The sequence below is a fragment of the Branchiostoma lanceolatum genome, chromosome 5 (assembly GCF_035083965.1).
Source record: "Branchiostoma lanceolatum isolate klBraLanc5 chromosome 5, klBraLanc5.hap2, whole genome shotgun sequence".
Lineage (NCBI taxonomy): Eukaryota > Metazoa > Chordata > Leptocardii > Amphioxiformes > Branchiostomatidae > Branchiostoma > Branchiostoma lanceolatum.
This window is the reverse complement of record NC_089726.1, coordinates 19,796,766-19,813,826: the sequence shown is the minus strand read 5'-3', so window position 1 is coordinate 19,813,826 and position 17,061 is coordinate 19,796,766. Positions and strand designations below refer to the sequence as shown.

Genomic DNA, 17,061 nt, shown 5'->3' with positions numbered 1-17,061 from the left:
GTCACCGCGACTCTCCCACCGCCCAGCGGTCCTCGGGTGGCGGTGAATCACCCTTCTGTCCCGCCAGGAATGTTGCTTCGTGTCCGGCAAGACCTCCTTCGAGAAAATACGCAGCTGGGAAACTAACAGTACTTTGTGTCCCTTGAGAAACGATGTCATTACAAAGGATTGTGCAAAGCACAGTTTTGGTTCTGATCTCCAAGCAGATGTAAGGAGCCTACTCAGTTTCTCAGTGTTTTATGAAATTCGATGTTTTTGCAACGTTTAGCACATTTCTAAGTGTTAAAAAGGTGAAAGACTACAAAGGTGTTCTTAAAGTGCTCCAAAACCACGCACAAACACTTACGTAGATGGAGCCGTATCTTTACATCTTTTCCCATATATTCGATGAATACAAGGATCGTGATTTCGTGGCAATGGCCTAGTGGGTAGAGTGTTCCGGCCTTGCAAATGGTAGGTCGTGAGTTCGATCCCCGGCCGGGTCATACCAAAGACTCAAAAATGGTACATACTGCTTTCTCTGCTTAGCACTCAGCATTTGGGAAAGAGTATGGGAGTTAAACACACACCACTACCAGCGGACTAGCCCCCTGCTGTAGTGATTACACATTGTTATGTGGCCCAAGGACTACTGAAACAGAGATGGGCGCCGCCTTTTGCACCGTCTGGTGCGGGACTTTTTTTTACTTTTGATTTCAGTAGCAGTGTTTACAAACTCTCTGCTGTTTACAAACTGTTGAAAGGATACAGAAAAATATATTACAGGTTTGCGTAGCAAAACCTTTGTTGGATCCGTTGGCATGTTATGGTGACCGCCATCTTGATTTTGTGACGTCGCAGGGTAGCCATACCATTTCATTGGGAGGGGTGTTTTGGGGGGTCGCTAGCGTCCTCTATATTTTGAACAAATCGGCACACAACTATCACACATTCAACTCAAATAAAAGGAAAAATTCAATATCAATCTATATCTATAAAAAGACCCCGTAATCGCTAAAATAACATAGCAAGCCTGAAGTATATGTAGCACAAATACTTGACTCTAGTTGCACATAGAAAATGCTAGCTAGCCCTCCCACAAAATGTTTAGAAACTGCTTAACAAACATATTCCTTCTCCAAACCAATACCGTCTGCTCCCTACATTTGGCACTTGTTCTTTTACACTAAATCAAGTCAGCAGAAACTTTACGCTCCGTGCCAAGTCGGCGCTATTTAAGCCAAGTTCGTGAATAGATACCGTATCACACGACAATTAGATTTCATCCGTGTCGTGGGTTCAATCATTCCCATGTGTTCGTTAGATGATGACTCAGGTTAATAAGAAACAGAGAGGACCGGTTTCGTGTGATCTCAATTATTGCTCTAGGAAGGCATTAGGATATGTTGAACAATCTCGAACGCGGTTGAAAATATTGTGCAGTTTTGTTATCTCCATGAAAAATGGAAATATATTTTGGGTGTGTCTCTGTGTGTGTATATATTTCTGGGTTTTGCAGTCAGCATAACTCAGGAACCTCTGGATGGATTGTAATGATATTTGGTATGCGGGTGGTATTTTGGGAAGGGAAAGGTCATGAGGAAATGGTACAATATTCTTTTTCGTGAAGACAAGACTTTCATACATTGGACAACATGTGTTATTTGGGTAGAGAAGGTGATACAATTTATGTCCTTACCTGCATGTGGGCTAAAAAAAAGCAAAACATTAACAGAGATCACCGTCGCAATGGCAACGTCTTTTTACGTTGCCAATCTTGTTGTGCTAGTCTGGGATCTGTTTGCAATGGCAACGTCTTTTTACGTTGCCAATCTTGTTGTGCTAGTCTGGGATCTGTTTGCAAGTATCTAGCTGGTGATTCTTAAATCTTCGTATGATTTAGATTTTCTTCTTCTGATAAACGCAGCCTGATGATTTGCTTTATTTTTACTCTTGGCGCTGCTCCTAACAATGAACACCCGTTCAACTTGGCACCATCCTCGGTTTACAGAACACAAGTGAAATCTCACCGGTCTGTCACACGGTGTGGGGTTTCCCTGAGTTTACCACAAGGAAGGAAGCAGTTAGTGTTACTGACTGTGACTCAGTTTAGCCACCTGCCTTTGTGTTATGTCATCTGTATGTTCTCCAAATGGTGCGTTAGTTTCTCACCTTCTCCAAGAATTCGAAGGTTCGCTTGTAGCCTCTACCAGGCCCTGCGGATGGCTGGAAAAATAGTACACATTGGCCAAATAGAGTGAATAATATGCTAAAGGAGTCGGCTACGGAGAGAGGGTCCAATATGCCATTGCCAGAGCGGCAAACTGTACCCCTAGGCCTAGGCCTATACAGCAGACTAACACCTCTTGCATGTTATCTATTTGGCCAAATTCTACTCTTTCCAGCCGCATCTGGAGCCTGGTAGAGGCTAGTTCGCGTGTGGATGGGGTTGTTTGTTTGTTTGTTTGTTTGTGGACAGAATAAGTTGAGAGAAGTTGTGAATGGATCTTTATGATGGTTGGAATGTGGTTATGTGTTGGCAAGATGGAGAGCAATTTAGAATATGGGTATCCTAGCGGCTTTTTATGGTATTGCAGCAGAAGTCCCGGTTTTGGTATCTCATTCTGGACACGCTGTGGTCTGATATCTCTCATTGCTGGATATAACATGTTGCTTCAGTTATCGTTGGTAACGTCTCATGTTGTATCTATAATTGTTCTATGTACAATTTAAAATTGTGCTCTTTATATACGTTTCTATTTGCGTTAGGATTACGATTTTGTTTTCTTTCACCCAATTCTGTAAAATCCAGAGATCGTAGGTTCGAGCCTCGCTCGGGCACGATGTTGGAGATTGCGTTAGCCTTTTCGGATGGGGATGTAAACCCGGTGGCTATACGTGTATGAGGAAGCTTCAGGTATAAGCCTGAAAACGTTTCTGGCTTTTTCTGCACGTAAAGGAACCCTACAAATGGGATGACCCGGTGTGCTTGGCTAAAGACGTGAAACGTAGCGATGCCCCATTGCACTAATTAAAAAGCACATAGAGGTTGCAATTGACTGCTTTCAGATCTGAATTCAGTTCCGAAAAAAAGAAAGCATTTGATGATTATAAGAAGTTAAGCTAGCACTGCGAAAAGAAATAATTTACCACCCAGGTTTTGGAGAAAAACAGCCAGAGGCGGCAAAGAACGGTTTAAGGAAAAACGTTCTTTGGTGCCAAGTTCACTGCCATCAATTTCCACACAGCCAAAATATCAATTATGTAGATGATCAGACGGAATGTCGAGAATTCCTTAAACTGCGTTAAGGTGACCGCGCGTATGTGGGGTTTACAAAGATAAGGCACGCATTGTCTTGGTTAAATGAAGTTGCTTTATAATCTTCAAGAAATTGGCTGGGGTCTGAGACGCTGACGTTGCCAAATAGGTCTACCACCTGTTTCTTAGAACAGTTGGACTGTGGGAGAGAAATTCTTACTGAGACGCGTTACTGCGGGATGCATGGTGTCAGCATTTATAGGTGTGCTACTCTCGTTTCTAATCTGTACTTTAAAGGCAACAAAAGTGATATTAGGAACCAAAAATAGCAATAAAAATCTTAACTGGGGTTCAACTAGTCCCACGTGTTCGAAATCTTTATTTTAGTGACATTTACTAACACTGTCTAGCACATTTATGTAATAACTTCATACTTTGAGCATATTAAAACCGTGCAGAAAACATGCCATACGATGATCCCCTTAGTTGCGCAAGCCTACAAAAACCCCGGCGACGATTCTCAGTGATTTTTCACATTACAACAACGTCATATTTTTTGCATCATGGACGTCACTATATACTGCGATAGTGTTGTTTGAACTAATCATGTATAGAAGTGAGTAAAAAAAATGACTTTCAAAATCCGAATTTCGGGCCCTCATTTTGCTTGGATTTCCTTTAAAGCCATCCAAAGTTAAACCTCCTTGGTAGAAGGTACAGGGTGTTTACACATGACGTCACAGGCGCCATGTTGGTTGGTTAAACCTGGGAGATCCAGGTCTATAAATTTGCATGTTTCTAATGTTATTCCCGATGTAACCATCAAATATGGCGGACGGTACTTACATCATAGTCACGTGAGTACAAACACCATATATGTACCATAAAGAACGTGTCACTGTTGTGTTTATCACAATACAAATATTGAATAACTCGTCCTATTTCAATTTGTTCTGACAGGAATTTGAAGTATATAACACGGCAAAATTTGTTCATGTATTTTTGATTGTGGTGAAACATGTATGTACTGTCAATACAATTTAGATACAACCCCGAATTCTTATGTCTGGAAAGTCTAGGTGCACATGTAGTCATGTAGGCCAGTCGACTATCGCCCAACATTCTGTGTTGTTGGACCTCGAAATTATACCAAACATTTCAAGGATACATTCTACAACAGCAGACCACCCGAAGAGTTAGACTGAATACTGGAAAGTGGGACAAGTAGCCAGATGTTGATATGTAACAGTATGACAGTTTTTCAGCGATCACGATAGCTAAAGGCAGGCTAGAGAGATTTACTACAATCTTTGCACGTGTCTTAACGTTACTCTATTTTTTGATATCCCTGAAGGTGAAAGTTAATTACTATCGAGATGACGAAATGACATATTTTGCTGTAGGCGCGCGCGCGTGTGTGTGTGTGTTTGTGTGCTTGTTTGTGTGTGTGTGTGTGTGTGCTTGTTTGTTTGTGTGTGTGTGTGTGCTTGCACGTGTGTGTGTGTGTGTGTGTGTGTGTGAGTGTGAGTGTGTGTGTGTTTGTGTGTCCTTCTCTTAAATGTGTGCCTACTGATGAATTCAAAAATCAAAGTATAGAAACCGCTGTCAAGTCAGTTGGAGTTCTGTATCTATACAGCCGGTACAACCGCCATTAGGCGTAACACACCAGCTTCGCAGGCACGCGGCGCGGCAGCAGCTGGTTTTATTACACTGAACGGTCTGTTACACCTAGTTTTTGCATATCTGACTGCAACCGTTCTTTAAAGCTACTTAGTGAAGATGCTCCTACAGTACTTGATGACAACGAGTTCCATTCTACTGAGTTGTCTCAAGGAAGGCTACTTCTGCCTCCTCTTCGTACTAAAGGTAGTCGTCTTCAAAAAAATTAGACGACGCGTTGGATAACATAAACTACTGCCTTGATCCTGTGGGAATCGAACCCGCCCTCCCCACCATGTCAGACGGTAACTCAGTCATTCCTCGACTTTGTAACCACCTAACACTGACGGTGGTCAGCGCACCGCGGTGTCAGCCAGCCGTACGAGTGATGACAGGCGGGCATGACACTGGCATGCCTCCCATAACGCAGGGGCACATGTGAATGACCTTAATTCGTCCTTGGGAAGGGCCGTTAAACTGTCGCTTGGATCATAGGGGAAAGCCTCGGGTCGTCAGACGTTAAAGGCAACCAACGCAATATCAGGGCCCAAAAATGGAAATATGAAAATGCTCAAATCTTTATGGTAGTGACATTCACCAATATTGTCTAGCACATTTGCGTAATAATTCCATACTTTGAGCATTTCAAAACCGCGCAAAATCGTGCCGTACGATGATCCCCTTAGTTTCGCGATCCTACAAAAACTCCGGCCACGATTTTCAGTGAGTTCTCACATCACAACGAAGTCATATTTTTGCATCATGGACGTCGCTATACACTGTGATACTTTTGTTTGAACTTATCATGTATAGAAATGACTGAATGAATTGACTTTCAAAATCCGATTTTCGGGTCCTAATATTGCTTGGGTTGCCTTTGATGTTTCTAAATTGCATTGTTTCAAACATAACGGTAGTAACTCTTTCACGACTTGTCCTGCATTAATGCCGATGTTTCCAGATGGTAACTCTAACTCTCTTGTGTCACACAGGAAATGTTTTTAACAGCGCGCTCAAATGTTTGGTATCACAGTTCTTGGCAGGGTCTCATGTGGCCCACTGCTCGGTACACTTCCTGAATTTTACGACAACCCGCGGGATCAAACATACATGTACATGCCCAATTGCATACAGGAAACACTTAAGGCCATACCAATTAATTACTTGCGTTTCCGACGTTTAACAAGCTACATGAATGGCATCTGATGTTGTTACTTGAGGGACTCCTTCGTCAAAGAAATTCGAAGGCATCCAGAGCATTTTATGAGGCTTGAAAACTGGAATTATTCTAATTACTGTAATCTTTATGAAATTGACATTTGATGCCACTGTTTACCACACTTGCCTGCAGATTACTTATCAAAAGTGCTCAAAAGCGGCACACACACAAAAAAGCTACATGGTGATCTTTTAGTTTCACGAGCCTAGTGTAAATAGATCGATGCCATAGCCCCGCCCACTTCAGTCAAAACGTAGAAATACAAAATTAAAACATAAAAATGCAAATATTCAACGGACATTCAGTCACTCTCTCATTAGTCGAACCGCTAATTGTGATGGGCAGTCAGAATCAGTCTATTAGAGCTTGGATTTTCTATACCAGGTCTCACCACACAACGACATCGTATCTTTGCTCCTTTGATGTCGATGTATGATGGTATAGTGTTATTGAAACTTGAATGACTAGAAATTGGAGTTTTTTTATTCAAGTTTCAAGCCTCACAAAATGCTCTGGATGCCTTTAAAGACCATGCCTGTACTATAAAATCACCCAATAAATTCGAGTATTGTAAACGTCTGCTACTGACTGTCGTGATGTTCACATTGGTGGAGGCCTGGATAAGACAGTGACTAACACAAGTTACTCTTCGATACACTGTTGAAATGTAACAGTCAGCAGATAAGGAATTGGAGCTGTATCTCAAGAAGTTAGCTTCACCTAATCCAGAATATAAAGTAATGACAACCATGGCTTGCCATGCTCTTACTGGTAATGTGAGACATGGCTGGCAGTTACATGTACAGTTCTACATGTATATAGCCCCTGTCTGTACTGGTTTCTTTTAAGACTGCCAAATTGATTCCATATTACAAGCTACACTTCTAGAAACACAACTATCAAAACTTATTCTACTGTGAGGAAGATATTTTCAAGCTGAAAACATAGATACAATTAGAGACTTTGATACTTAGATGTCAAAGTTGAAATTAGAGCACAAGGTTGGTTTTCTAAAAACTGAAAGTTGTAGATGGTATAAGCCTTGATTATGTAACTTTGGTCATTCAGCATGGTTTGACAATGCTTCCTTAAAAAACAGTATAGAAAAATTCGGCCGTTTTTATCTTAGTCTAGCTGCAAACCTAACGACAGAAAATTCTTAAGGCGAATATGACCTTCATTATTCATCAAACATCAATCCGCCGGGTTACATAAATCCACCACTTTGAAAAACAGTGGGTTTGAGAGATCTCTAGTGTAGCAACCCCCAGGTACGCACAGTTTAGTATACAGGAGTGCATTATACTGGGGGACGTTGGGTTGGAGATTTATGTACCCTGGATCGTGTTATAGTAGATGCTAACGTTAACGGTGTCTTGAAAACAGGAGAATGTGAAATACAACTACAGGTAGTAGTACAACAAAAGCAAGATCGTTTTACCACAACATCCGACTTGTGTGGCGTTTAGGGAGCATGTGTCGTCAACAATGTTGACTACAGGACCTTGGCTTGCCGCCACATGTAGATGTACACCACAGTGTTTACAGCTTAAACTTCCGGAATTCGCAGATGATTATCAACAACTCATGCAAGGTACTGAAAGAGGGGATCATGAGAATCGTTGACATTTCTGCCGAGACGTTGAAGCGAAAACAATTAGCGATTTGGAAGACTTTCGGTAGCACCTCAACTGTATGTCATTGATAACTCAAATTTTCGAGACTGTACAACGTAAATCATGACAACTTAAAGGCAACCCAAGCAATATTAGGGCCAAAATCGGATTTGAAATTTAAGTTAATCTATTTAGTCATTTCTATACATGATTAGTTGAAACAACACTATCACAATGTATAGCGACGTCTATGATGAAAAAAATATGACGTCGTTGTGATCTGAGAACTTAACTCACTGAAAATCATCGCCGGAGTTTTTGTAGGCTCGCGAAACTAATTATAATAAGGGGATCATCGCACGGCACGTTTTTGCGTGGTTTTAGAATGCTCAAAGTATGAAGTTACTACGCAAATGTGCTAAACAGTGTTAGTTAATGTCACTACAATGAATTCAGCATTATTTTATTTCCATTTTTTGGGCACTAATATTGCTTTGGTTGCCTTTAAGATGATAATCCTACGAAAACCCATATCGTGACGTCGGAATGGTGATAAGCTCTAATCAATCTCGACTGTATGGAATTGTTTTCAGTCGTTAACCGCGCTTAAAACTCAAAACATCCTTTGAAAGATGACGTCAATACCTTGACAGAGATATTTAGAAAACCCAAAATAGAAGCGCTACGAGATTTCGATATGTTGAGCCAGCTTCGTGTATCAAACAAACCTTGGCTGAGATTTGTGCTCGTTGGGTTCTCTGAGGTTTCTGGTTAAACTAATGTACCCGGCCTGTGATGTTTCTTTTGGCAGAAGAGAATGGATTTCTTGCCAAGAATCTGGTGGTTACCCGTTAGTAAGTGGTGCTTTTTTGGCAGCCAACAAAAGCTTCGGAGAGAAAAACAACTTTCGGAAATCCCCAAACGAAAACCACCACGTAGGAACTGAAGGGCATGTATCACCAAATTCGTCTTAAGTGCATTCACTTTTTAAAATGTGTATATTACGAAGCATAAAGAAATGCCAGGCTTCAAAATGGCAGAAGTGTACAATAGCAATGCAATGTCTACATTCTTCACTTTTCATGGTAACGTTATTTTATCATCAACCGTCGAGGAGGTTCGACATTTCAAATAACTTTATCAGAACATCTTTTATCACAGACCATTCAATCATAGCCTGGAGTCCAGCCTTCTTTGCTTTAGTCCGCTACCCAAGCTCCGCTCCCCGCCAATTGAAGACCGTAGCTTGGGTAGCGGACTAAAGCTAAGAAGGCTGGACTCCAGGCTCATACATTTCTTTATTTGACATGGCTGTATCGTGTCGGGGTATAAATGTCCAAGATCTACAGAATCGAACATCGTGAAAAGACAGGGGCGCTTGGAAAAGTAGAGTGAACTTAGGCCAAAGTGAACTTAGGCTCACAAAATGATGATGACTGATCTTGTACATCAGATGTTGTTGATGCAGTGTTTGCATTGCTGTTCATGTAGGATGGTGGGATGTTCTTCTGAAGGTGACCTTTAGGGTGCAGCCTGTTGGCAATAACCATTGTATCTTTAGCAGTGTTTCCATCATCGTTCATACTTACTTAGGCCCTTTGCCCCGGTTGGAGCATAGGCCACTGATGATGATCCTCCACTGCACTCTTCTTTCTGAGGTCATACCAGCTGCTGCTTATGCTCCTCATCTGTGTCCCTCCTCCAGCTGTTCTTTGGCAGCCCTCTCTTCCGCTTACCCGGAGGGTTCCAGGTCGGGGCCTGGTGTGTGATGCTGGATGTAGCGTGTGCCCTATGGGCAGGACCATTTCCTATTGAGGATCTGTCGTTCATGTCTAATGTTTTGATGTCCTGCAGGTTGTCTTCAGGGTCCTGCCCGTTGGCAGTAACCATTGTATCTTTAGCAGTGTTTACGTTGTCGTTCATGTCTGATATTTGTATCTTTTTCTCCAGGTTATATTCAGGGCCCTGCCCGTTCGCAATATTAACCATTGTATCTTTAGCAGTGTTTGCATTGTCGTTCATGTCTGATTTTTGTATATTTTTCTCCAGGTTCTTCAGGGTCCTGCCCGTTGGCAGTAACCATTGTATCTTTAGCAGTGATTCCGTTGTTGTTCATGTCTGATATTTGTATATTTTTCTCCAGGTCATCTTCAGGGTCCTGCCCGTTGGCAATAACCATTGTATCTTAAGCAGTGTTTCCATTGTCGTTCATGTCTGATATTTGTCTCCAGGTTATCCTCAGGGTCCGTTGGCAATAACCATTGTATCTTTAGCAGTGTTTGCATTGTCGTTCATGTCTGATGATTTGTAAATTTTTTTCTCCAGGTTATCTACATGGTCCTGTCTGTTGGCAATAACCATTGTATCTTTGGTAGTGTTTCCATTGTGACAGTCGTTCATGTCTGATGTTTTGATGTTGTCCTCCAGGTTATCTTCAGGGCTCTGCCCGTTGCCAATAACCATTGTATCTTTGGTAGTGTTTCCATTATCGTTCATGTTTGCTAGATTTGTATATTTTTCTCCAGGTTATCTTCAGGGTCCTGCCCGTTGGCAGTAACCATTGCATTTCGAAGCAGTGTTTCCATTGTGACAGTCGTTCATGTCTTGTGTTTGGATGTTGTCCTCCAGGTCATCTTCAGGGCCCTACCCGTCGGCAGTAACCACACCATCAGTGACCCCTACAGTCTGCACGCGCAGGAGCTCATGACCATCACCAACATCAGGATGCGTCTTCTCAAGCGACAGGTACGTACATGTCGGGCGTATCTTCACCTCCAAATACAATTTTTACTTTGGATCACCCCTACAATACTTGATCCAAACACAAACACACAATGCCATACACCTGCCTCTGCACTTTAAAAAACAAAATTCACATACAACATACATTTTCTATTTTTCTCCAAAATAAATCTCATTATTTTCAAGTTTCTTGTTGAATCAAACATATTTCTCAAACTAAAGTTTCATGAATGTTTCTAGGGATCGGTCTCATCACTAGCTTCTTTGGAGGCTCCAGGAGTCTGGCTCTTTTTCTTCTTCTGATGACACTCGGTTTCTACTGCACTCGCATTGTACCCTGCAAGAGGCTAGCTCATCACTACCATAACGCACTCGACAATTGGTTTGATTTTATCAAAATTGCAACAGTACAATATTAATACACGTGGGACACAGGCAGATATTGCTGGTGTCATGACCCACACATATATATGATTAGGATGCTATAACAAAATGTATGCTAGCCCTTATTGTATTGTATCATTAATCAAGATGGTAAGTTTTATTCTATACTTCTACTTTGTATTATGTTTACGAATTCTTGCCATACTTTGTACCATGTACAATTGTCGTGCAATAAAGTTCTCTCTTCATAATATACCCGTTTTTACACCTGGGTGGGTTTAGGAAAGTCGTCTAAAGTGCCTTTCCCAAGGGCACAACATCGGTGGCGTCAGGGGATTCGAACCCGGAACCGCTGGGTTCTGGGCCAAAAACCCTGCCATTACGCCACACGACGCCATGAAATAACACATGCTTATTAGAGATAAATTTATGATATATTTACTGTCCCAGTCCTGTAACTGCCCTGCTGAAGAGGTCCAGGAGAAGCCGTACAAGTTTGCTCACTTCGCGGTGTACAACCTGATCATCAGCGGCAGCTGCTTCTGTAACGGCCATGCGGACGTCTGTGTACCCATCGACGGCAGGAAAGTGGTCGGACCTGGGGGACAGAGCGCTCACCTGAAGGTAAGGCCTTTATTTATTTATTCAGATGTACCAACTTTGTGGAAGGATTGACATATAACAGGTGACTATCATATTTTCAAGTTGTCAACCCAGACCAGACTGTAAGGTGCCAGCCTTTTTAGCTTCCGTCCGCGTCCGCTACCCCTAAGCTCCGCTGCGCTACCCCAGCGGATTTTCAAGGAACTGCATGGGTGGTTTAGTTTCGAACTTTGAAACAGGATAACACGAAGAAGGCATGAATGGATTTTAAAAATTTCACGCACTACCTCCAAAAGTAAAGATTATTATCACAAGGATTATTATAAAAGGCTCAAGTGTCATTTTCCCAATTTCAACTAGATTTTTGAGTATGAAGAATGGATGTCGAAGCATCCTTTTAAATTGACAAAATGATACGACAGGGTTGTCTTTAGAACAATTAATGGACAAATAAATTAAGCTCTGATAGATGAAGTTCAGAACACTAAGAAAAATTTAAAGAAGTGTGACAGGGAAATCTCCCTCTTTACTTCTCGGAAGCAGTGAGCCTGTTGACATCATACTGGTTTCCCCTTCAAGGCCCGAAAGTTATTCATAGCCAAAGGAAGCATTACACTTGATACATCTGAAACAGTATTGGATGGCAGACTTCTGTCGCCTGAAGGGTTTCATATACTGCCCTTCTCTCTGATCCGTGGTGCCCGACAAATATCCCCCGGCAAGTTCACGGATGACATAGAATAAGAGGCCTGGTAAGGATAAGGCCATGTTGATTTGAATATATGGATGACATCCGCATGCATCAATTTTCGTCCATTTTCAAAAATCAAAAAAGTTTTCGGCCATACTGTAAATCATACAAAGTAGGTACAAAATGAGAAAATATACATATGCTGTAAATTGCAAAAGAAAATTTGAAAAAAAATTGGAGAACAGATACTACATGTATTGTCATAGAATGCCAAAGTCAATTCCATAGTCAAAGAAGAAGATGTGAAAGAACAAAAATGAAGAATCTATTATTTGGTATACCATTCTCTGTGTTCATCCTTCTTGACCACATAGATTTCATATTGAAGGCAACTTTTTTTTGCCAAACCTTTCTTTTTTTCGCACACTCGAATCAGTTTTGGGGTTCACAGAGGATGCCATCCATATAATCAAATCAATATGGCCTAAGGTCATGATAGGAAATACGATATCTAGCCGTCTTTGCAATATCTTTTTCCATTTTCAGAGCCATGCTGACATATCTAGAATTAGATTTCAAAGCTTTTGGCAATTCAAAGCATTGTTGAAGTCTGCCAATTTCAAGCACTTGGCAGTCTTACTAGAGGGTGTGCATACGCTGTTTCCAGAAGGCCTAGACAAGCTATTTTAATTTCTCATAATATGTAGGGAAAGTTATTGCATTGCCGTACAACTTGAACATGGATGGCACCGTTGCCTTGTGGTAAGGGTGTCACTCAGAACCTGGAGGTACCGAATTTGAATCACTGACAGCCAATGTTGTGGCCTTGGGAAAGCCACACCTCGAGCACGTTAAAGAACCCACTGTGCTTATCGAAAATACTGTAAATTCAGAAATGTTTGTGGTGATTCTATGTTCGCGGTGACCGTTTCACCGTGAACTTAAAACCAACGCGAACACTCCATTTTCCCCTAAGTGCGAAATAAAAACCTCGCAAACTTAAATGCATTTACAGTAGTCCATCCAGCTAAATTGTTTCGTTATCCGTCACAAACTGCTTCCCTTTGTGACAGAAACGTGCAGCTTAGAAAATGTAACAATTTATCCTCCCCAAACATCTGCTTGGAGATTATTCCACTGTATCAGATATGCCAGACAGGGAAAGTGGTGTTTATTGGGACAGTCATGGGTGCGTCCTGGGAGGGAGGAGGTATTCAGGTTGAGACAGAGAAACCTGCTGCACACATGACTTCAGCCTCAGACTTCATGGGAAACGAGAAGGATTCACAACAAAAGGATGTCAAAACTGTAAGACCTGTCGCTGTAGCAATTTAGAAAGCTGCTTGGAATCAACAATCAAACTTGTCTTTCGTTTTGCCATTACACATCACATGCCAACTTGCCAAGTACAACTAATCTCAAGTTGTACTGTTGACAATTACAAACAGACATCATGAGAAAGGAAAACATATACAATCTTCTTGGCAAAGCTAAAGAGCCTGCACTTTCAGTACACTTCTTCTTCTTCTCCTTTTTATCCTGACGGAGGATCGGCTCAGCGTCGATGGACTCGTCCATCGGCGGCGAGTCCAGCTTCACTCTTGCAGTGTTTGCCACCAGCAGCGCAGATGATGGCTGTTGTTTGGCATGGGGTGTGCCTCTTTTGCCTTCTGGCAACCTCGTTTAGCTCCAAGTCGTGTTCAGTACACTGGTATTAAGTTAAAATCTCTCCCACATTAACACATTGGGCTGAGTTGACCAGAGTGTTGGGCTGAGTTGACCAGTATGTTGGGCTGAGTTTATCAGGGTGTTGGGCTGAGTTGGTCTGATTAGGCCATGGGCTGAGTCGGTAAAGGCCAACATCCCTATTCCACCAAATGTAATGCTTAATACTAACTATCAACATTAAAGATCATTTGTGTTATAAGATATCACACTACTAAGAACATAAGGTACGGCAATTTTCATTTTGAAAAAAATGTTCTATCCAAGCTGATTTTCAGAAGTGGAATTAGGTACATCACAAAGACTGGGTGGCCCTTGAATGATGCCTTGATTGACAATGGTCCTTTTCTGCAGACATTACAAAAACATACAACTGTTGACTGGAATGGCAGCCATCTTGATTTTTCAGTTGTTACCATGGTGACCACCCAAACAGACCCCTACATTGGAAGGCGTAAATCAGAGTTGAGAAACAAACTTCGGCCACATGTTGTTGTAGTAAATCCACAGGCAATTGGGCTGTTCTATGTCCTCCTAAGGCTATCTGGTCCTGGAAAACTTGCAAAGAGGAATTATCACATAATACAACATTGTCACATATTTGGGGTTTTAATTAGCTGAGGTTTTATTTACTAATAGTCATTCATAACACGAAAAGATGCAGGGGCGGTATGAAAATGGCAGAAAAATGCAGTAAGCAGTAAGAAGAAAAGACAGCGAAAAAAATGGTCCTTTTTTTCAACGATTTTGAAAGTCAATCTATTTATTGTCATTTCTATACATGATTAGTTCAAACAACACTATCACAATGTAAAGCGACGTCCATCATGCAGAAGTATGCCGTCGCAATTACGCTGGAGTTTTTGTGTCCTCGCAAAACTAAGGGGATCATCATTAGGCTGACGTTTATGTGTGGTTTTAAAAGCTGAAAGTATGCATTATTAAGCATATGTGCTAAACAGTGTTAGAAGATTTCAGCATTTATTTATCTACTTTTTGGCCATAAAACTGCTTTACCTTCCTTTAAAGCAACATTATTCTCTATTCTAATTTACTTTTCTTTTACTTTTCTCAAAATAACATCTTTGCAGGGCTTGTATAAGATTGCATTTTTGTACTTCAATGATCATGTAACTGATCATGACATGTTCTAAAGAGACTGTCAACGGTCTGCTAATGTGTCCATCTCTTAGGTGCATTATGTTAGTGAACCATGAGTGGGCAAAGGGTCATGGTGTAGGTCGACTACAGGGCACAAATGGAAGGTCATATAGCATCCGTGAGAGTAGTATGATATCTTTAGGGTCTCTTCCTTTTAGTGCCTTTTGCCTTGGATAAGGAATGCCCTTTAACTTCTAAGGCCATGTTGTATGTGGATGACATCCGCGCACGCATCAATTTTCGTACGAATTTCCAAAAATAAAGAAAAAAAGTTTTACACCATTATCATTTGTTTATGATATACAGTAGCTGCAAAAGGATCAAATATATGCCATGAATTGCAAAAGAAAATATTTGAACATGATACTAATGTCGTGGAATGCCAAAATCATTTCCAAAGTTATAAAAAGTTTTGAAAGAACAAAAAAGAAGAATCTATATTTCGGTACACCACACTTTGTGTTTAGTAATTTGTTCCACGTTCCGGACCACGTAGATTTCATGATAAAGACAACTTTTCTTTTTGCTAAACTTTTCTTTTCTTCGCACGCTCGTAACCCTACAGTAACATAAAGTTTAAGATTTATACATGGCATATACATGGCATATAATCCTGTCAATGACATATTCTGTCAGCAACTTACATCTTTGGACATAGTTCTATTGCAAGGTGTGAATGGTTGTGATACAAGTCATTTCTACTCAACAAAGAACAGGAAAACAACTTCAGGATAGATGGGCCATGAACATGGTTTAACCCAGGAGGTCCTTGGTTCAACCAGTGTGTTTTTCATTGGGAGTAGCAGGGCTCGAAATACTGGGTGCATGTGCACCTTTGTGCACGTGCGCACCCAAAACCTAATTTTTGACTAGGGCTGCACCAGTGCACCTAGACTGTTTTGTAAGCTATGGAGGAAATGTACTATTGTACACTTAATACAGAATATTCTTTATATTTAAATGTCAGAAAATGCAATATAACCTTGGTTGTACCTTGATATATTACTTGTTTAAGATTTTTTTAAAGTCAGCAATGGAATTTCAGACTGAAGTTCTTGAGAGAGGCAGTATAAGTTTTTTTAAATATGACATTCTAACGGGGGGTGCCCAACCATCGGACGTTTTTTTACGCGCTGGAACTCACAGCGCTCCATTGCTGGTTGCCAGAGAGTGGTCAGGTTTTAATGAATGAATTTTGTACACATTCATCTAAAGACCATACTTGGACAAGAAATGTATTCATACTGTTCATGGGCCCTTCATGCTCCGCGTTACATGCGGAAGATGCTGTGAGACATTTTCACGAATGTACCTTCTGATTTAGTGCTACGCCAGATAGTGTGCCTAACTTAGTACGCTTTGGTAATTTTGCTCTCTTCGGAAGTTGGTGATGAAGTTAGGGAAATGTAAATAAAGCTTGAAGTCTGCTATATTCTAGCTTTCTTTTGACCGGAAAATTTTGACTGTGTGCACTTCTAACGTCATGTGAGAAGGGCTATATCTAGCGCATCCCAGCTCATGTTCCCACGGGAAATAGGCTACTACGCGGCCCGACGTACGTATTGAATGCGGCCCGACTTACGAAATCATTACGAAAAAACGACACCGCTTACATCAACAATACTCCGTCTACTTATTGGGAAACATCTTCGCCATCTCTGTATTCAGTTTCCTTTTCATAGACGGTACCAATCACATGTTAGAGCGTAACAAAACTGTGCGTTGAATCGTTCCGCCACCATCGCGGCCTAAAAAAATGGCGGGAAAACAACGTCGTCAGACGACAGCAATGTTTACGTTGTTTTTCTTTGGTCGGTTTTCTTCTCAACAAACACTTAAAGACCAAAATTCTTAGTGTTTTATGAAATTATTTTTCTTATGTGTATGACAGCTGTGTGACTTATGTATCTGCTTGGCACAGGTCGTATATGTAGGTGCCGGGCCGTCTAGCTACGCAGTGACCCTCTACTCAGCGTTGCCATCATTATTGTCAAAATACTACTTTTCGACAAAACAAGAAATG

General features: G+C 41.2%; 1 protein-coding gene across 1 annotated transcript in view; it reads left to right on the top strand.

The window, feature by feature from the left end:
* Positions 1-17,061, top strand: part of LOC136435628 (netrin-4-like) — a 50,836-nt gene that overhangs the window by 12,531 nt on the left and 21,244 nt on the right. Inside the window, exons 3-4 of the mRNA XM_066429277.1 lie at positions 10,361-10,477; positions 11,309-11,482. Coding sequence (XP_066285374.1) covers positions 10,361-10,477; positions 11,309-11,482 — 291 coding nt within the window. The remainder of the gene's footprint in view (positions 1-10,360; positions 10,478-11,308; positions 11,483-17,061) is intronic.